The 22,859-nt window shown below is 37.4% G+C and overlaps 1 protein-coding gene across 5 annotated transcripts in view; it reads right to left on the bottom strand.

Moving 5' to 3' along the window:
* ULK4 (unc-51 like kinase 4) overlaps positions 1-22,859 on the bottom strand; it is a 572,842-nt gene that overhangs the window by 442,744 nt on the left and 107,239 nt on the right. For all 5 annotated transcript variants that reach the window (XM_075212480.1, XM_075212479.1, XM_075212478.1 and 2 more), the window contains one exon: positions 4,392-4,499. In XM_075212480.1, coding sequence (XP_075068581.1) covers positions 4,392-4,499 — 108 coding nt within the window. The remainder of the gene's footprint in view (positions 1-4,391; positions 4,500-22,859) is intronic.

Here is a 22,859-nt window from a genome sequence, read left to right as displayed (position 1 = left end):
TCCTTAATGCAATTTCTTAAATTAAATGGACAATTTGTCCATAACGAATATTTTTATCCAATTTTGGTGATGTTCGCTAGAAGCAGGAATACACAAATTTGAATCTGTGGGTTTATTGTATGAGTTAGTGAAAATAGACCCCTCTTTTATGTATACTATTAGATCCAAAAAGTGTACCTTAAAGTTACTGATTTCAAAAGCTAATTGTATATTGAAAGTAATAGGATTAAAGTGCTTACAGAAAGCATCTAGTGATTCTCTGCTTCCTCTCCATATAAATGCATTGTCATCAATATATTATATGACCCGGTTCACTCCAAATGAATTCTTTTGCCAGATTGTTAACTCCTCTCAATATGACATTTACAAGTTGGCATAACTAGGGGCAAATCTGGTCCTCATTGCTGTCTCTACATTTTGTAAATAATATTTACCACTGAAATTGAAGTACAGTCATGGCCAAAAATTTTGAGAATGACACATCCCCCATCACCTCTGTAGTAACCCATCTCCCCCATCACCACTGTAGTTTCACATCTCCCCATCACCTCTGTAGTAACACATCTCCTCCACTACCTCTGTAGTAACACATCTCCCCATCACCTCTGTAGTAACACATCTCCCCATCATCTCTGTAGTAACACATCTCCCCATCATCTCTGTAGTAACACATCTCCCCCATCACCTCTGTTGTAACACATCTCCCCATCACCTCTGTAGTAACACATCTCCCCTATCACCTCTGTTGTAACACATCTCCCCCATCACCACTGTAGTAACACATCTCCTCCATTATCTCTGTAGTAACACATCTCCTCAATTACCTATGTAGTAACACATCTCCCCATCACCACTGTAGTAACACATCCCCTCCATTACCTCTGTAGTAACACATCTCCCCCATCACCACTGTAGTAACACATCTCCTCCATTACCTCTGTAGTAACACATCTCCTCCATTACCTCTGTAGTAACACATCTCCCCCATCACCTCTGTAGTAACACATCTCCCCCATCACCTCTGTAGTAACACATCTCCCCCTTCACCTCTATAGCAACACATCTCCCCCATCACCTCTGTAGTAACACATCTCCTCATCACCTCTGTAGTAACACATCTCCACCATCACCTCTGTAGTAACACATCTCCCCCATCACCTCTGTAGTAACACATCTCCCCCATCACCTCTGTAGTTACACATCTCCCCCATCACCTCTGTAGTAACATCTCCCCCATCACCTCTGTAGTAACATCTCCCCCATCACCTCTGTAGTAACACATCCCCCAATTACCTCTGTAGTAACATCTCCCCCATCACTTCTGCTGCAGCACATCTCCCCCATCAACTCTGTAGTAACACATCTCCCCCATCACCTCTGTAGTAACACATCTCCCCCATCACCTCTGTTGTAACTGCTGTTCTGCTTGTGGAAGACTCCCCTCACTTGAGCACTTTGTGAACCTGCCAAAAGCAGGAGGACATTGGCCCCTTTCCTGCCAGCAGAGGAGTGAATACTGTGACTCGGTGATCAGGACAGCATTCCAAAGGAACCAGAGGATATAGCCTCTTTAGGGTAGGGTTGAGTAGTAGGCTTGTTGGGAGGTGAACCCCCTTGACTTCTGTTACTTGTACTGATTGTTATTCTTGCGTGAATGAATAGGTAGCATTGCATAGAAGTCCTGTATCTTTACATTTGCTGGCATCAGTGGGATCACTTAGTTCTGGAAACTCACTCAGGTACCGCAGAGGAATTTTATACAACTTCTCATCAAGAGCTCTGCAAACAGATGAGACTCGGGAACAGGCCTGCACTTAGCCAAAATACTTCCTGTCTAGGAGGCGAACATGTCTCTCAAGGACAACACTAGGATTAAACAGTAATGCCAGAGGACTAAAATAACATTTCTGCATGAGCTGTATCAGACAAGGGGAATAAACTTTGCCCCAAGGGATGTTAGAGAGGCACTCATCACCTGTTTGACCAGGAACACCCCAAAGAGCCAAAGATAGCCTGCCATCCTGTCAGCCAAGGGCTTTTGATATGAGGTAACTCAGGAATTGTAACTCCAACTGTCTGTTAGGAACTCCCAAGCCAGTACAATATAACTCGGAGTCTACTCTGAAGGCCCAGTGTTCGCTGGAGCCCCTAGTGGTGGGGACAGACTTGGCCGCGGGCCGACAGAGGGTCGAGTAACGTATACTGACTTAAGGAGAACCCAGGAGAAGGGTGATTGGCGAACAGAAGCGGCCAGTTAAAACCAAGGTCAGAGGTCACGAACACAGGTTCGAAATCCAAGGACAAGCGAAAGGTCAGGAGCACTAGCGGAGGAGCAGAATCCGGTTTTCAGGCAAATGGTCAGGGTCAGAAGCGTAGGTTCAGTGGTCCAGAAGCAAGCAAAGGTCATACACGGGAAGACAATCAAAGGTAATAATAACCTGGCTGGGAGAGAACAAGCAGGCAGCAGAACTGAGGACAGGACGCTATAACCGGCAGTGAGGCTGCAGACCTCACTGCCTTAAATACCAGCATCAGCCAATCAGAGCTTAGCTCTGATATCACATGAGCAGGTTCTGATAACCACAAGTAATTAGCCCACAGGCTTCTCAGCGCTCCTGCGCATGCGCCCGGCTGTCTCCAGCTGCCGGGACGCAGCGCTACTCCTGCTAGTGTCCGGCCGTTGCCTTGGCAACTGTCGGGAGGTTTCCGGAAATGACGTCCCGGTCGCCATAACGACGGCCGGGACGCCTTCAAAAGGAAGGTAAGATTCGCGGCGGTGCCCGCGGCCACCGCGACTGCTGACACTGTCAAGCAAACTTTCTAGCAGAACTACTGGCAGCTCTGGGACCAAACACTATGGAGAGTAAATAAGCCTGTGCAATGGAGTTGGTTCTGAAGGTACTAGTCCGGATACTCCTTCTACCCACTGTCGTAAGCCTGAGCTACAATGGGTAGAAAGATGGACCCCAGTTGGTCTAAAGAGAATCAGTCATGGACGTTTACACCCATTTGTATTCATATATTTGAATCTATGATGGTGGTTCATAGGATCGAGGCGGCGGAGTGGCCCCGATACCTGGGACCCAGCATGGCAGATTGTGAACTGGATGCCTACCATATCAGAAGCCCTTGGCTGACAGGACGGCAGGCTGCCTCCATTGTGGAGTATACGAGTCAGTGCGAGGAGCCCTGCTGGCTTGAATGGGGTTACAAACAAGACCTGGCAAACAAAGTTTTGCACAATGGCTAAGAGCGGGAACAGTTCAGACGCACAGTATGTCTGCCAACTTAAAAACAATGGCCAGTAGCTGCAAGGTAAGCAAGTGACCATCCTGAAGAGTGTACTGGAGTTAATAACATTAGAGCAGCTGCTACTGAAGCTGGCTTCCAAAATTTGAGAGTGGATGGTTGATTGTTACCAGTAAACAGAATGGTGATCCAGCGCTAATGACCATACTGTAATAGGTTGTGTGTATGTAAAATGACTCTTACAATTGACTTCTGCACAAACTATTATGTATGTCAAAATAGGGTGAATAATGCCAGAATATTTTATATTCTTCAAATAGTTTATCCAATTACTTGATCAAAAATAATATATATTTGATCATCATAACAACATATCAACATATTGGGTAAAATATTCAAATGCATCAGTGTTGATAACTACAGTCCAAAGTTCCTTTTCACATAAATGTTCCAAACAGATATAAGGGCTGTGCCCAAATATTTGCAGTCTCGTTGGTAAATAAGGATAGATTCCTGGTTGCAGACTTCCAAGTAGATTTGAAGGAGATGAAGTGTGGAATGCTATAGAATTTTTATATATCTGGTATATACATATATCTTATCTAATGTTCAAGTAGACAAATTGTTCAGTTTTGTTAGAAGCTTAACTTATCATTATGTATCTCATATCTGGAATTAGCCAATTTTGATTACATGCATAAAAATAAAATATAAAAATCAAAAATAGTCTTGGTGTCAATCATTCTATGAATTTGTTGATGATGGTGTATTCTAATGATCATAGTTATGATGCCATTATCCGATATTACGATATTGATTGGTTGATATAACCTAGGAAAGTGTTACAAGGGTAGCACTGATCATTGGGCCCTATATTGAGAGGGTGTAAGATTAGAGATATCTCACATGTGCATGCAGTACACATGTGACCATATACGTGTCTACATCCATACATATACATCAATATATACACACACACATTTATAGCTCGCTGTGCTCTATTTTGGTTAAATGTATCACGATTGTAAACATTTGAACATCATTCACAATCTATAAATAGGTTTTAATTAGAATATAAACGGAGAATGCATTATTATATTATTACAGAAATGGCACATATACAGAAAATATTTTGAACTTACTTGAATGGCAACAGCATAAATAAGTTCTCCAAGAGATGGCAAAAGGCATTGTTTCAACTTGCTGTTCCTGAAATTGTCTCGAATCAGCTCGGTCAGCAAGGCGATTGCCTGCAGAGACATTAAAATGTTTGAATAAATTATATAGAAACAGATAATTTGGAAGCATCAGGTCCTACTTGTCTATTCTTTTTTGTTTATTTTGCTGTTGTTTTCTTTGAGAGGTGGAATGGGTTTTATTACATATTTTATTTTTGAGGAGCAATTCTTAATGATTTCTATAAAAGTCTTACTAACATAATATATTTGTCTCATTCAATCTTTAAATTGTTTGCTGTACAAGTCCCCACTACAATTAATGGGAGACTATTCCATTGGATCTAACGCACTTTCAGTGAAAACATCCTCATCATCAATATTTATTTATATTAGCGGAAGCAAGTTCCATAGCACTTTACAATTGGGAACAAACACAGCAATAAAACAATACTGGGTAATATACAGACAGAGGGGTAAGAAGGCCCAGCTCGCAAGCTTACAATCTAGCTTTCCTCCCTCCAATTTCAAAGTATGTCTCCTTGTACTACAAAATCCTCTTAATTAAAAAATACTACCTTCTTTCCTTTTTTTTTAACCGCAACCCAAGCATTATTTTAGTAGCGCTTCTCTTTTTTTACTTTGTATTTATGTCTTTTTGGAGATTCTGCCTCTAAAATGGTACACAAAACTCAAGGTGAGGTCCTACCAGTGACTATAAAAGTGGCAATATAACCTTCCTCTTCCTGCCACTAGTCACTTTACCTATAAAGTATTCTCACTGCTTAACTACAACAGTACTGATCCAGCAGGTACTCCATTGGTTACCAGTTCTTCCTCTGACCTTACCTCACTGGCTACAACATTTAAGATATTGTGCCTTAACAAAACCTTTATCCATTTCACTACCTTTCAGCCAAATCCAATTATACATTTCTAAATGAATGTAATGTGGGATGGCATATTAAATGCCTTCTTCAAATCTATATAACCTATTTCTACCGATACACCACTTTAGTTACAAAGTCGAAAAACCCACTGGATCTGTATGACATGATGACCCAGAGAAAGCGATGTTGTCTTAGAATTTGTCATTTGACAGCATTTTTTCTTTTTTTTTTAAAGGTACATTACCACCTAAGCAGCAGCAAATTTACATTTCTTGCTGTAAAATGACTGTAGAGGGAGAGGAGTGCAAAGGATCAAACAGAAGCCACAAACTTTGCAATTGCAGCTTCTGATACCTTCCATTTTAGCACCAAATAAACACCCAGGCTCTGGTGAATGATGCATGTGAAGGGATTTTTCACCCTACCTGGTAGTGCAGCTCTAAGACATTTCATTAATTTCCTTACTATTGATGCAACACTCACATGACAATATATTGTTCCCTACTACTTTTTTTGTGTAATAGAACTATATTTTCCATTCTCCAACTACAAGGAAATATACCTATCAGGAGATTATTAGAGAGAATTAAATGAATAGCATCATTAAATTCACCCGCATGAAAAACACAACACAACATTGTTCATAGTGGGAGATTCAATTCCCGTGTGCATCATTACCGTTAGTGCAGTAATTTCAAAACTTTTGATTGCAGCCCTGAGCCGCAAGCAGAAATCCGTATTAAAATTACTGTACTAACGGTAATGATGCGCATTCTGCGTTGTTCTTTAGAACTGAATCTCCCCCATAATGTTACATACATATATATATATATATATATGATGTAACTGCAGTGTTTACAAATGACAATACAAGGATTTAAAGCATGCAAAATGAAAGTCAGGAATGGTAAGTTTCAAATAGATAGAGAAAAGGGCTACAAAAGTAACACATATTACATAATCCCTGGTCCTGGGCCTATTAAATGCCAGACAAAGTATCATATGAAAAGGGGAGGAATCTGCTTAAAATGCTAAATTTTGTCCCACCTCAAGATAAGAAATTAGATGTTTTTCAATAAATAGGAAACAACATCCATTCAAATACACCAAAGTACTGTTTAATCAGCCAGTTTGAATTTTATTATTAAGTAATCCATGGTGAAATAAAAGTGTGCACCGTATGACAAAAAAAAGTAAATAATCTGCTGGGCTTATTTTATGGTATGGCAAAAGTAAAAAAAAAAATACATTCTTACACACACACACACACACATCAAACAGGGTACCATTCATTACATCACTTATAAGGGTGTGTGAAATAATTATTATGTAATTTAATAACCATATGTTAACATTATTTGGTAAATGTCTCAAACTGTATGTAATATTATTATAATTATTATATATTATACATATGTACATACACAATGGTTATAAAGTTTATCACTTTGGATTTTTTTATATCTTGGAATAAAAATGGATTTATTATGGAATTCTTAAACATTTTTTAGATCTAAAGCAATAAAAGTTTTTCTTAATGAAAAAAAGGAAATAATTGATAACTTAAGTATTCACACCCCTTGTTCTAATAGTTGGTAAGACTTAGGCATTAGATGGTTTCCAATGATTAGATACAGATCATGTATTTCCAGTTACTGTCTTTGCTTCTAAGGTTTTACTAAGGACCAGCTAGATCCAGGGAAGGAAGCCTCAATTGCCTGCTTGGGAGTAAACCTAGATATTTCATTGTCCGTATCTTTCCAATATGTTTGTTTTTGAATGAAGTTGTAAAAGGGATGATGTTGCTGTATAGTTTGACTTCACGCTATGGCAGTACACAAGGGCAGTTTCCCCAAGCAGCATGGTAAGTAGATCGCTCCGGGCCTCATTTAGCCACAAAGAGCACACCTGCCATCAGTCTCCAAGCCTTAAACTAATCTCTATCCCTCCTTATGCCTTTCTAAGTTCAATTTTGGTCTCATCCAAGCATAGACTCTTCAAAAGCAGAATATTCTTATAACCATTGTGTGTATATATGTATGTATGTATGTATCTATCTATAAGCCGATAAGCATAGATACATATATATTCAGCATGTGATCTCTTACACATCAACTGTTTATTCAGAAAGTTTAAAAAAATGTAAACAATAAATCTGTGATTGCTGTTTTCAGTAAACATGTAATTTCCTCCTATGATCACTATGGGGAGCATTCATAAATAATTTAGCATGGAAGGAAATAATGGCCCAAGAATTCCAGAAATTAGATAACTTCCATATAATTTATTTGAATAAAAAATTGAAATGTAATAAAAATTAAATTCATTGCCAATTACAAACTTCACCATGGGTAGGAAAACAGAGGCAATCTGGTGCAAAAAATGTTAACCCCTAAAATAAACATTTCGCTGGCAGGAGTCAGTGCCAAATGTGTAGTGCACTGGTTGCTCCATTAATAATTTATTTATATTTTACTCAAATATTAGACTTTATTTTCAAATAATAGACATTTTTATCAAATTAATACAACCAACAAAAAAATGCCCCGTACTTTATTTTGTGACTTGTAATGTATACAGAGATCCAACTATGTCTATTTTAATGTTTGGTCTATAGTAGAGCATGAAAACACATGACTTAACACTAACTGAGCTGTGTCAGAGATGCAAGACCAAGCAAGGGATCACTGGTAATCGCCTGTTTCATGAATGAAAGAAGGATTGCATTGAATGGTAAATGCAGCAGTCAGACTGGCGAGCTATTTTATGTCAAGTACCGTATTTCCCCATGTATAGGACGCTCCACTGTATAAGACGCACCTATATAAATCATGTGAAAAAATTGAGGATAAACATTATCCTCAATTTTTTCACAGAGTATTTGTGCAGCTTATACAGTGGAGACAATGCTATAGTGAATTCTGACTTACCCTGTCAGATGATTCCTCTGTCTGGTAAAGTCTTCTGTCTTCTCTCTGTCTGATCCTGATGCTGGAAACCCGATTAAGGTCCTCTCTGCGATGTCCTTTCAGGACCTTGTCAATCCTTTAAGGACCTCAAGGTCCTGAAAGGATGCCTTTCAGGACCATGTCAAGGTCCTGAAAGAACATCCGGACATCGCAGAGAGGACCTTAATCGGGTTTCCAGCATCAGGATCAGACAGAGAGAAGACTTTACCGGACAAAGGAGTCATCTGACAGGGTAAGTGCTACTACCCCTGTATAAGACGCACCCAGTTATTAGACCCAAAATTTTGGGGAAAAAGGTACGTCTTATACATGGGGAAATACGGGAAATACATTTTGACATATATTTATCACTTAATAGACAAATGAAATGGGGAATGTAAAAAAAAAAAAATGTAGGATTAGACTCTCTTTAACTGACACTGAGTATTGCTTGTCTTGCTCTTGTAAGAAGTTTGGATCATCAATATGTAAATAGAATAAGAGTTAGTTGAGAAACAACATTTACTCTGTAGGTTCCAAGACAAGCATATATTCAATAACAAAATGGGTTGGTATTATTTCTACATTCAAAGCTCCGACACCTAGTCGAGATTGTGATAGCTGAACTGTAAAGCGATTGCAGTTGGATTTGCATTCAAACAAAATCAGTAGAATGGAGTATATAAAACACTAATCCTAAAAGGAGAAAACTTAAAAGACACTGTAATTTACTGCAATAAGATTTATATTTCAGTATCAATAATCTACAAAAATAACAGTGACAAATTGCTTCATGATAACCATTTGTTTGTCATTTGTTTGTTTTAATAAAATTCAAGAACCACGTCTCGTCTGAGGCTTTATCTGTTTGAGTGAGATTTTCACCCAAGGCTTTTTATATTTATTTAGATCTATATCTAATAATATGCAAAGCATAGCCAGTTAATTTTCTGCTGCAATACAACTGAATAAGCACCTTTACAAGGTTTTCTGCACTTTAAAATATGCACTTTTAATTTCTCTAACTAAAAATAACTAAGTGGTGGGTGCTACCTAAGTGCTTCAAAACTGCAATTTTTAAGTAGAAGAAGAGTTTTGAATCTGTGAAATGATTCTACATTGACGCACTATATTAAACAGAAAAGGCTGGTAGAGCTTTGGTGGTTCTTTGGTAAAAAACTACCAAAGAACCATAGGTAATCTGTCTCTTGATCACAGCAAATTTTGAATCCTTCCGACACTGTGGGACACCACACAGTGATGATTTAAGTACTTCAAATTATACAAATTTCTATACTATGTATTCTAATTTTGATGTCTCTGGCGAGCAGCAGTAAAAATATATCCAACTAATTTACAGGTAACAGTGTCCAACTAAAAAAACAGCAAATAAAGCTTTTTGAAAGGTGGTGTAAATAAACGCATTTTACATTTTTTTAAAGTTTTTTTTTTTTAAAATCACATATTAAAGACATGGATTGTACCAGATACAGATACCTGCATTGTCAAAAAAAAATAATATTTAAATAAATACATTTTTGTCCTTTCCTTCCACAATCCTTTACATTCTGTACCCCTTAAATTTTGAAAACGAATAAATACTGTTGAAGATAAAAATAAATAAATCAGCATAAGAGTTCACTATCCGGATATACTTTATTTATAATTCATAACTAGTCACAAGAAATACATTTGTTTGTTGTTGGTTTCAGCATTTATTGTAATAACAAACTGAAAAACACATTACAAAAGAACCAGTAATATACTGAAACGGCCAATATAGTATATTATTGCTGCTCCTGGAATTATATCATTATACTAGTGCTGCTCCTGGAACATAATTATACCCTTTTCTGTCAAAAACGCTACAAGTTAGATATGGAAATTAGCAAAAGTACTTATTTGCACGAAAGATGCAAATTCTGGCCTTGTCTATACCTTATCTGGCCAGTAAACACTACTCCAAAAGGTATTTAAACAAACATATAATATAACTGAATTTACAACTTCATCTGAATATCTATTGTTTTAAGATCAAGAAAAGAGGAACACTCATGCAATATTCAGGGCTTTGGCATCTGAGTAAATATCACTAAATATTTAAAAAGTCTCCTGAGAAATGTTTTATAAGATTGCAGCACTATTGTTAAAATATTCAGTCGGTTGAGGTAGACTTGATGGGATTATTTTAAAGCACAGAACAGCATACCTCTGTGGTTCCTGCAGGATTTGGGAAAATCCCAATATGTCTGTAGCATATTTTCTTCATACTGATTTGTAACACAACTAAAGGTATAAAGACAACACTGGAGCATACACAGCTGTACATAATGAATATGCACTACAATGCTTCCCCTACCTCATAAAAAATTGGATTATTTAATGTTTCAATATTTAATGCTAGTTAAATGTAAATTTACAGGTTCTTGCAGGCACATACTTGGGGAGTGTTTGGGTTACAGGTGCCCAGAAACCCCGCTCCTCTCCGCTTGCAGAAACTTTGAATCTTGTTTTGACCTTTGAAGTGACTCCGTTTAAGAAATATTGCAGACCATTTCTCTACATTTGAAAAGATCTTCAGCATGGATTCTAAATGCCCGAAACAGGGGTGCTGCGCATGCGCAGCTTCAGCAGCTGCTCCCATGGGTCTTTTCATATCTGAGAGGGCAGTGTGCAGACTGTAAAGGTGAGCCGCACTATATAAAATGACATGTATATCTATATATATTATTATTATTATTATTATATAGCACAAAATTATATGCAGATTGTACATACTTGCCAACTCTCCTGGAATGTCCAGGAGATTCCCGCATTTGGCGAGAGTCTCACGGACTCCCGGGAGAGTGTGGCAATCTCCTGGATCTGCCAACTTCACTAGGAAGTGCCCACTTCCTAGTGAAGTGGGCAGAATTAGCTCCCAAACGCCGCGATTCCTGGTGAATCACGGCGTTTGGGACCTAGTTCTAATTCGTTTGGGCCTCCTAATGTCGCGCATTTTGGAGGCGCACCCCCCCATGACGCCCACCTCCCCCGCAGGCTCCCAGATACCAACATTGTAAAGTTGGTAAGCATGAGATTATACATATATAGATAGATAGAATATTTTGAACAAGCTTTAACCTAATATACATTATTTTTCAATATATGTATTTTTCTCAAAAACTTTCAAACACCTCCACATATACAGGACAAAACATTTTCTTATTTTTTATCTACCTTTCACTTTCCTTAACCCTACTCAGTATAGTGCTGAGCAGCCATTCTGCAGCAGCTTGCACTAATCTATAAATTGGTATAAGCCTTAAACTCACCATGGCAATCTCAGCCACTTATTGAAATTCTAAACAAGTACTTAGTTTAATAATTTAAGCAAACTGGTTTACATAAAAAGTGGTACTGGAACATATAGCAACCAGTCACATAGGAGAACAATTAAATGTCTCCTTTGTCCAAATATTTTTAGTTAGTTATATGAAGATTTTCAACTCACCTAATCTATTAACCCGCTTGCCACTAAGGCTTTTCTCACTCCTGACAACCTAATGCACCAAATGAGAGTACACGTGAGCTTATAGAAATCAATGTGGGGGAGATTTGTGCAATATAACCCAATCTTCTGTGGACACATCGTTTCCGGTAGTGTAGTATGTGATTTTCTTGTGATCACAACTACTGAGGGGTCTCTATATTGGGATGAGGGAATTCTGGGTATTATAACACCCCTCCCCATGTTTTAATGATTTCTACATTGTAGGGTGCTATTGTTGGGTGATCACAAAACAAGAACTACAAAAAGGCCACTTTCAAATGAAGGTACCCCTGAGTTTATTTTAGCCAGGACGTGGGAGATATGTGCTTCGTAACAGTGCCCTCCTTCCCACCTCTGAATTTTTTAATGTTTTTGTAGTATAGAGTGTCATGTCTGGTGATCACACATGATCTTCAGACAATAACTTTTAAGAGGCCAAATAGTTTGAAAGTGGGGATATCTATCTTACAAACAAGAATGCCCCGGAGTCTCTAGGTGCAGTGATGGGCCACTTCGGGCCCCTTTAGAGCCCTCCCTAATCGCCTGGCTCTTCAGACTGTTTTTATAATGTAGCGGCTGAGTGCTCCATGTTCTGTGACATCATCACTCTCCAACACTTACCCATGCCACCTTCGTCAAGACATATTCACTGTTCCTGCAGTACAGGAATGGTGAGTATCATTTTGTCAGGTTTGAACCCCATAAGTGCTAAGGACAAGTGGTACTTTAGAGGTATATGTGGAGGACAAGTTCACTCTTTCTTAGCACTGAAGTGGGATAAAGACAAATAAAATCTCTTCTTATTCAAACCTGAAAAAAAAGTAGAAAAATCGCCATACATCTCACAATGACACAAATAATTAATTTCTCTATTGTGACGTATAGAGCAGAGTGAATCTATTAAAGGATATATATTTTGCATAATCACCATGAAAATCTCTGAAAATAATCTCACTGACCTGAAACACCAATGAGATGAGTGAGATTTCACTTTAATTTCAATGGACAATGTATTTCAGTTGGGAAGAAAAATCATAGAAAAGAATTGTCAGTTGAATAGAAAAAGACTCAGTTAAGTAAACAGATAAATAATTTAGCATAGAATAGGTGTCCTTCCTGCGCTCCTATAGGAAAAGGGAGAGGATGGGGAATGCAGCCCGATTCTCTTGGGAATACCCACTAAAATTCCCAAAGTTACAGACAATAGAACAGAAATTTGGAATAAGGCGCAACTGGGAAGGTAATGAAATGAACAGGTTTTCTGAGTATCACAACATGAATGGATTTCATCAATGGTAGCATGTAAAATATAACAAATCGTCCACAGTCACAATATAAAATGAATAAAGTCCCAATATGCAATCTTTTCAGGTCATCTGAATGTGATTCCAAATAATCACTCAATATACTCCCATCCGTTTCTCCCAGGATCCACCATACAGTTCATATAAATACGTAAGACAAGAAGAAACAAGGATTCCCTTGTAGTGTAGTATTCCAATATAAAAATATTTTTTGTGAATAACAATAAAATACACTTACATTTAGTAAGGGTAACAATTCACATCAAGGTATCTTTCATACGCGATTAGGCTCCTGCTAACACGCTGCAGCGCGATCGTGTCTCCATACAATCTTCCAGGTTCAGTTGTCCCAGTAACCAAATGGAAGGTAAGAGAAGACAAAAAGTCCCCAAATAGTGTAGTATTCCAGTAAAAAAATGTTTAATAAACAACAATAAAATTGCACTTACATTCGGTAAGGATAACAGTGCACATCAGGGTATCTTTCAGACGCGGCTAAGCTCCTGCTCACACGCTGTAGCGCAATTGTGTCTCCGTTGCAACTTCCGGGTTCTGTTGTCCCGGTAACCACTCTCAACTCACATTGGAGCCATACGCGTTTCGTCACTCGGATTTCGTCAGGGGTAATCCAATGAGGGTTGAGTAGTGCCTTATATAGCGTCCCAAGTGGAATTCCTTTCTGTTTGACTATCGCAGCGCTGGTGTGAAATAGGAATCATTCAATGTCTAATGTGCTGTTGAGTTACTAATATGGCATGTGATAGAATATTGGCCTAAAAATGTTAGATAAATAGCACAAATATTTGAAGAAATCTGAATTAAAAAGTATAATAATGAAAGTGGGTATAAAAAACAACAAAGTACTTTGATTAGGGAATATCTATATACCATGGTATATAAAATATTAATCCTGTGTGGGACTGTCAAGCATGGGACAGCACATTTTTAAAGGAAAGAGATTAACTCGAAATCTGAATTTAATCCCATTGGTGATAAAGTGCTTAAATTAAAAATCCATTTAGCTTCTTCTTGATTAAGCAGTTTGTTAAAATCCCCTCCTCTCCAGGGTTTCTGAACAAGCTTGATCCCTAAAAACTTTAGTCCTGATGGATCTTGATGATGTGTAGTTTTAAAATGATTGGATAAATGATGGGTTTCTAGTCCGATCTTAATATTTCTCACATGTTCGTTGATCCTTGTTTTTAATTTTCTAAAAGTTCTACCTACATATTGTAGGCCACACGGACAAGTGATTAAGCAAATTACTCCCATAGAATTGCATGAGATGTGTTCTTGTATGTGAAAAGATTTGGATGAGGCTTGGGAAGTGAATTCCACTATCCCTTTAGTTCCCTCATGTTTCGTGATGTTACATGATTTGCAGTTGAGACAGTGGAAGAATCCATGTTTTCGTTTAGCATCCCTTAACCAATTAGAGGTGTTCCTCACAGTTTTCGGTAGATGGCTGGTAACCATCTTTTGTTTTAGGTTTGGTGCCTTCCTAAATGTAATGACTGGATTCATAGGGAGAAGTTTAGAAAGGATTTCATCTTTTTTCAAGAGGTGCCAAAGTTTTATTATAATAGTTTTGATGTCCTTCACCGATTCAGAAAATTGGGTGATGAATGGAACACAGATGTTGTCCCCTGGTTTATTTTCTTCCTTTTAACATTTGAGGAGATCTTCTCTAGTAAAGCGACTGACCTCTTCCATTGTTTGCTCCACCTTTACTTCATCATAGCCTCTTTCACAAAATCTAGATTTAACAATCTCCCCCTGTTCTTTGAAGGTATTCCGGTTGGAGCAATTTCTCCTTATCCTCATAAATTGGCCTCGAGGAATATTCTCCAACCAATTTAGATGGTGATGACTGTTCATAGGTATAAAACTGTTACAATCTACTTTCTTAAAGTGTTTTTAAGTTTCAATCTTTCCCCCCTCAATGAAAATATCTATATCCAAAAAGGTTACTTTCTTTTGGCTAAAGGTGGTGATAAATTCAAGATTCTTCTGTGGAGTGTCTAGATAAATAATTTAAAAAATATATATACTATTGAAGAACTGTACAAATTTCAGGAGGTGCTATCTACGTCAATCCTAATGTCATTCAAAATGCACAAGAAAAAAGAGAAAAGAAGATTCTCATGCTGTGGTGAACATTTATACATTTATAGTATAGTATTTTAAAATGTAACTTCTATTCCAATTCTCTAAAATTGCCTATTATGCAGATCTCTAAGATAATAATATACAGCGAAATAAAGAAATATAGATGTGAAATAAGAATAGAACATGGCGATTAAAAATTGTAAAGAACGTTTGCAGTTCCTACTTTTATTTCTCTCGTTATTGCTCATTATTTATATTTGTGACCTTACAATTTCATCATACTCATTCCTTTAATTATGACTCCAGATGGTAGTTCCAACCTTGGACATTATTTGTTCAAGAAGAACCGTACAACAATTTCAAAATAATACGTATGGGTGTCTGGTCAAATAAAAATGCATATAAACTAAAACCTGAAGGCCAGCACTCCATATGAAAAAGATTTACTGCATTCAATATCAGTCAGAAAAACTCCATTATGGTATTCTTTGCAAGACGTCAAATACATAAACTTAGCAGCATATAAACAGCATACTCATCTTGAGACGATAGCATGGAGTATAGCCCAGAGTGGTGCACGTCAGAAGATATATGCCCAAAGGCTGATTTGGTGCCCTTCTGGCACCTTTCTCAAGGGCCGACAAACATAATAATATCAAAACGTCAGCATTATAAAGGCAAAATGGCTCCTGAGTAGGTACAATATATACTATATACACCAATATTCATAATTATATATATATATATATATATATATATATATATATATACATACATACACACACACTTTCACATATTTCTCAGGGGTGCCCACATACATTTGAGGATGAATTCAGCAGTATTGTTTCATTTAACCTTCTATTCCCCGTATTATTTCATGGCACTCATATCATATCTTCTACAAATTTAATCGGTTCTTAACTGGCCTAACCTTTCTCCAGATTTTATTGTATACACTATAAAGTATTGTTTGCCATCCATATCAAATATTTCTAATATAATAGTAAGTGGTCTCTTACTATATTTATGTCTAGAGGTTTAGAACTGCAGTGTATCAAGATTTTCAGGATACACTATTCCTTTGAATGCTGTTTAACTACCACATGTTCCCCAATCGCATTAATGCTCTATCCTCTTTCAATCAATAGATTCAGATGTTCAGTTCTAGTACTAATTATTGTACAATAGTCTTTTTGAACACTAGAGATCATTGTTTGTAAGGTCAAATTTCCTATGTAAAGTTTTTGACAGCCGATTTCTAATCTTGATTTGTGACTTTCTAACAAATTTCATTACAGCTGATTTCTATATGATTCTCTTACTGCTCCCAGAGATGCTGTCCATCAGGACAAATTTCCTATACTGTTCCTCTAATAATAGATGGTTGCAGTTTTCTAACCTTGAGAATAATTATTTTATTAGTGGTTCACTTTATGTACTGTTAACAGTACATCATATGTGGAACGAAGTGATTTAGTGCATGTATAGGGAATCAGAAGCTAGTTCAAATATCTAGGACCTTGGTTATGTAGAGCTTTGAATGTCAATAAGCCAACCTTGAAACAAACTTGTCATCTTACAGGCAGTCAGTGAAGAGAATGGAGAACAGGTGTTATGTGGCAGGAATGAGGCTGGTTAGTCAATAACCTGGCTGCTGCACTCTGTAACAGCTGCTAGTAGTGCAGTTCTTTTTCTGGGAGTCCCATGTAAAGTGCATTACAGCAGTAGTCCAAGAGTAAGGACACAAATGCACCTATAAGTTTAGTAAGAGCTTTTGAGGGAATCAAATACTAGATTTTGGCTATGCTCCTCAGATAAAAGAATGAAGGTTTGATCTTAGCTGAAGCCTGATGTTTAAGTGTGAAGCCATAATCAATGTAAACACCAATCTTCCCCACATGATCACAGTTTTGCTACTCTAAATCCCAATTCTTAAGCCCAATTGGTTGGCCCAGCTGCGGTTTTGATATTTGATGGTGAGCTTCTATCACAGGAAACTCTGTTTTAACAGGATTCAATATTGGTAAACTGGCACTCTTCCACTCCTGAAGCTCAACTAGACAGCCATTTAGGACTTGCATTGGGTTCTTAGTACACAGAGAAAAGGACAGGTACAGCAGAGTATCAACTGCATAGCAGTGGTAGCCCAGGCCATGACATTTGATTATGTCACCCATATATACATCAAATAGCATGGGATATAGGATAGAGTTCTGTGGAATGCGGCAAAACAGGTACAGATGAGAATATTCTGATAGACACTTTCTGTGACCTGCCAGTGAGAAATGATTTAAACTTTTTTTTAAGGACTGTGCCAGTCAGTCAACTAAAATTCATCATGCACTCTATTAGAATCCCATGGTCCACGATACCAAATGCTGCCAAGAGGTCCAGGAGGATGAAGTCACCTTGGTCTCTTGCCATCAGAAAATCATTAAGCATACATACCAAGGCTGTTTCAGTACTATGTCTTCTCCTGAATCCTGACTGGGATGGATCATAAATATCCTGGGTTAACAAATGGTTTTCCAGTTGTGTCACATCCAAATTCTCAATAACCTTCTCTAGAGATGGAAGGTTTGATACCGGACTATATTTACTTATACAGTCTGTGTCTAAATAAGGGTTTTGTTTCTAAGATACTCAAAACTGCATCCTTTTGTAGTTCAGGAAAAATGCTTGTCGACAAAGATACTACATATTCTACATTCCTTCATACATGTTTGGGGACACCCCATAGAAACATATTGAGGTACATACTACAAATATGTCATAATAATGTCAACAATTATAAATAATAATATACATAAAAAGTCACAAAAAATAGAGCAATACAAGTAGGAATGGCATATCTATCTCATATCAATATTTATCTATTTTATTCATATTAATATTATCTTATAGATATGCAGTAACAGGCAATTTGACAGAATAGGAATTAAAGTTACATTTTAAAATACTATAAATCATAGATATGCACTAAAGATAAAAATATTTTCTTTTTTTCTTGTACTGTTGAAAAACTACTATGTCCCAGCCAGCCTGGCAGCTATTGACTACTTGGACATGATTTTAATACAAGCACCAACATGCCCTCACACAGGCATGCTTGAACAGTTCCATAATAGTATTTATTTGCTTTGCCACTAGTCCCATTGCAGGTCAGTACCTGTTTAGCCTTTTCAAAGTGGTCAGCATGTAAACTCTACTTGTGACTAACTGAGCTTTTCCCATTCGTAGTTTTGAGAAATTCCTATCAATCAACATTTTATGCCCATGGAATCATATTACATATTCAAATGAACAGATGTAATTTGCTCAGCAGCCCAAAATCCCCTGAATTAAAAATAAATAGGATTTTAAACGATTGGCGTTTGGGGGACTAATTAAGAATTTATTTACGCCGCTTTTGGGCATTTAACTTTTGAACAAAATGGCAGCTCTCCCTTAATGGTCTTCTTTCTATTGCAATTTAGAAAAATAAATTAAACATCTGATTGGTTGTTATTGGGTCAAATGGACTTATTTTTGTGTTTTTCAGAATAAAGATGACAAATGTGTCTTTAGGAAACATATGACTTTTCCTACAACCTCTAAAGGACCAAGATATTGGCCACCGTGGTTTCATTTTCTGCAAATCGGTCTGCTTTCAGCATAAACACACTTTGGTTTGCACGTTCTGCCTTACCTATATGTACAAATGGCTAACAATTATGGACACTGCTGGCTTGCTGATCAGCACTCTACTTCTGTGACTGCGGATACTGATGGCTTGATAGCCACAGTAATCCAGCAGTGCCAATCACTATGCTGCTGATGACTTATGCATATATACACATGTGAAGTAATACATTGCGAGGACTATATAGTTACATTTATTAAGCATGCAGAGTATAGATAGATTAGTTTGTTAGCATAACATACGTTCGTATTGTTATAACATAGTTAGGTTAGTTGGTAGTTAGCATAGGCCATTAGTGTTTATTAGGTCAGGTATAGGTTAGTTAAGATAGATTAGAGTGTAGTTTTTATAATGGTTAGGGGCAGAAGCTAGTAATAATATAGAGCGAAATAAAGAAATATAGATGTGAAATAAGAATAGAACATGGCGATTAAAAATTGTAAAGAACGTGTGGAGATCCTAGTTTTATTTCTCTCGTTATTGCTCATTATTTAGATTTGTGACCTTACAATTTCATCATACTCATTCCTTTAATTATGACTCCAGATGGTAGTTCCAACCTTGGACATTATTTGTTCAAGAAGAACCGTACAACAATTTCAAAATAATACGTATGGGTGTCTGGTCAAATAAAAATGCATATAAACTAAAACCTGAAGGCCAGCACTCCATATGAAAAAGATTTACTGCATTCAATATCAGTCAGAAAAACTCCATTATGGTATTCTTTGAAAGACGTCAAATACATAAACTTAGCAGCATATAAACAGCATACTCATCTTGAGACGATAGCATGGAGTATAGCCCAGAGTGGTGCACGTCAGAAGATATATGCCCAAAGGCTGTTTTATGACTTTTCCTACAACCTCTAAAGGACCAAGATATTGGCCACCGTGGTTTCATTTTCTGCAAATCGGTCTGCTTTCAGCATAAACACACTTTGGTTTGCACGTTCTGCCTTACCTATATGTACAAATGGCTAACAATTATGGACACTGCTGGCTTGCTGATCAGCACTCTACTTCTGTGACTGCGGATACTGATGGCTTGATAGCCACAGTAATCCAGCAGTGCCAATCACTATGCTGCTGATGACTTATGCATATATACACATGTGAAGGAATACATTGCGAGGACTATATAGTTACATTTATTAAGCATGCAGAGTATAGATAGATTAGTTTGTTAGCATAACATACGTTCGTATTGTTATAACATAGTTAGGTTAGTTGGTAGTTAGCATAGGCCATTAGTGTTTATTAGGTCAGGTATAGGTTAGTTAAGATAGATTAGAGTGTAGTTTTTATAATGGTTAGGGGCAGAAGCTAGACTGGCAATCAGCTGGTTAATGTTCCACTAGGCCAGTGTTCCAAACCGCTGGGGAGATATAGTTAAGTTGGTGGTTGGCCGCTATTTCCGTTAGTTAAGATGTGGCGTCTCATGCTGTATAGCTCTGATCTGTTGATCTCATAATAAAATCGTGTTGTACCATAATCCTGGTGTTAGTCAAAATATCAATGTACCCATATAGTCACAAAACATCTTATAAGAGAAAATGGGAGAATATCAGGCGAGAGAGCAAACTATACCTTTTTTATTACAAAAAGACGACAGATTTACAAAAAACAAAACAGTGTACTATATTTTAATGAAAAATTGTGCAATTTTATTGCTGCATTTGCATACCTTCCAACTGTCCAGGTTTCCCACCTGCTGTCCCGCGGGTGGGAATGCTGGGAGATATCTTCCCTATAGCAGAGCGGTGTACGGATGCCGCTACTTGTGCTTACTGTAAGGTTTCTAGGGAAAGGGACTCATTGAAGTGGCAGCCAAGTGCACAGTGCTGCGCTGTCTATGGGGGAGTGGCCACACCCCCATCATGTGAGGCAACGCCCCTTGCTGGTTACTAAAATTCTGGGAGCTATGCATTTGTACAGAAACTTGGGTAGAAAACCGCACTAGGGAAAATAACATAAGCACTTGTTATGATAATTGCTTAATAACCCGAAGAGAAACTCTGATCGGGGGGGTGCACCCAACACTGTAGCAATTAAGTATAAAGAGGGAGGAGAGAAAGAAAAGACAGTGTGGTTTGAGGCACTCCGTAGGTGCTTGATTAAAATTTAACTTTTATTAGGTATGATTAAAATGGAAAGTAGATGAGCGAAATAATAAAAATATTGTGAACTGTGATTTAAAATTGCAAAAATAGGGGGGGGGGAATTTTTGCAAGGTCTCACCAGTATCCTAATATAAATACAGTAGTAAGCCGATATAGCGCTAATAATTATATCTGTCAGATGTTAGATGTCAGATAATTCTGTTACCTGAGATTAAGAGGACACTATGTGTTGATAATAACGTGAGGATATTATGCTCCCTAGTTTACATAGTAATCTTGATATATAAAACATAAAACAACGTCAGGTACCTCAAATCTGCAGTGTATCTCACAGTGAAATGTATAGTAACATAGCGGGATAAGTCGATTGAAAGACTCCCATAGGCTAGTAAGCCAAGTTTGTATCAAGGAGAAACTCCTTGAACTCCTAACAATAATGTATGAATTAACAATGCGGAATTAATAAACTCCCGCAGGCTGAATAAGACAAATTATGTCACAGAGAGGCTCTCCCTGAAAGCTATATAAGAAATCCCACTGATTTCCTTAAAGCCGCATCAGGCTCTGGTAAGCTTAGCAGAGGTAACAGATATTATAACCAGGAATCGTGGGGTTGTATGAAAGTTCCCTACCTAAATAAAGACTAGGGAGCGATTCCTGGCAAAAATAATAAGTAGTGTCACGGAGAGACTCCCGCTGAGAGCTGTTTCAGAATCCCACTATTCACTTTGAAACCGCATCAGGTTCTAATAAGCTTAGCGGAAGCATCAGAGATAACAGATATTATGACCAGGAATCGCGGGGTTATGTGAAATTCCCTACCTAAATAAAGACTGGGGAGCGATTCCTGACAGAATTAATAAAGGACTGGTGAGACAAAACGCCGACGCGCGTTTCGCTCCGTGGCTTTTTCAAGACGCAATGATTCAAAGATTTGACAGCTCTTAAATAGTCATGCAGGTAGGTGTGGTCAAGACAGGCAGAGCCAATCACGAGGGTTTGTCATGCTGGGTGTGTATATTACTGCTTAGATCCCCTCGTGACTTTGATTGACAGTTAGGTTTGCCTATCACAGTTAGTATTAGTTTAAAGCCATTCACTCCATTGGTGCAAATAAACTGTAGGGAGTTATCGGTGTCTAGGATAATCTTTTCAATAGTACAATCGTGAACTATTCCTCACAATCAATATAATATAGCGGCGATATTCAACTGGAGGTTTACCATACTGTATATTCCTGCCTGTTTTAATAATATATCCCTATGAGTTCAATAGACAGGTAAATTATCACCTCTGATGTTAATGAAATACAGCTTGTAAAATATATAAAGCAAATAATCAGTATAAAGTCTATATACTTTAGTTATGCTCAGTAATATTAGAAGCCAAGTAATTAATATTTGGTAAGTATACTAACAATAGAGACTGATTATTAAAGTTATTAATAGCATATGTTTCAAAAGAAACATAGTCAGATATCTACGCTACAAATGTGCTTAGTTGCAATTATAAGAGGTATTATCTCATAAGCACTGAGGGATACCCCAAAGTAAAATTAATTAATATTAGACTCTGGGAGGAGGGAAAAATTGGTAAACCTATTATAAAAAGATATACATAGATCATAGATGAGTACAAATTGAGTTAGAAATATATCATAAAAAAGATGCATAACTGTTATAGTCATTAAGTCCGTAAGGGGCCATGCACCCCATTTGAAATATCATTTTGGTTTCCTTTCGGAATAACTCTTTTTGTAGATCGCCACCTCTAATACCTAAATGAACCCTGACCATTGCGAATGCTTGTAATCCTTTAGGATTGCCATCATGCTGTAATAAAAAATGT

The sequence above is a fragment of the Mixophyes fleayi genome, chromosome 5 (genome assembly GCF_038048845.1).
Source record: "Mixophyes fleayi isolate aMixFle1 chromosome 5, aMixFle1.hap1, whole genome shotgun sequence".
NCBI classification, from domain to species: Eukaryota; Metazoa; Chordata; class Amphibia; order Anura; family Limnodynastidae; genus Mixophyes; species Mixophyes fleayi.
Note: the sequence above shows the minus strand (reverse complement) of the source record. Positions and strands in the feature narration are given on the sequence as shown.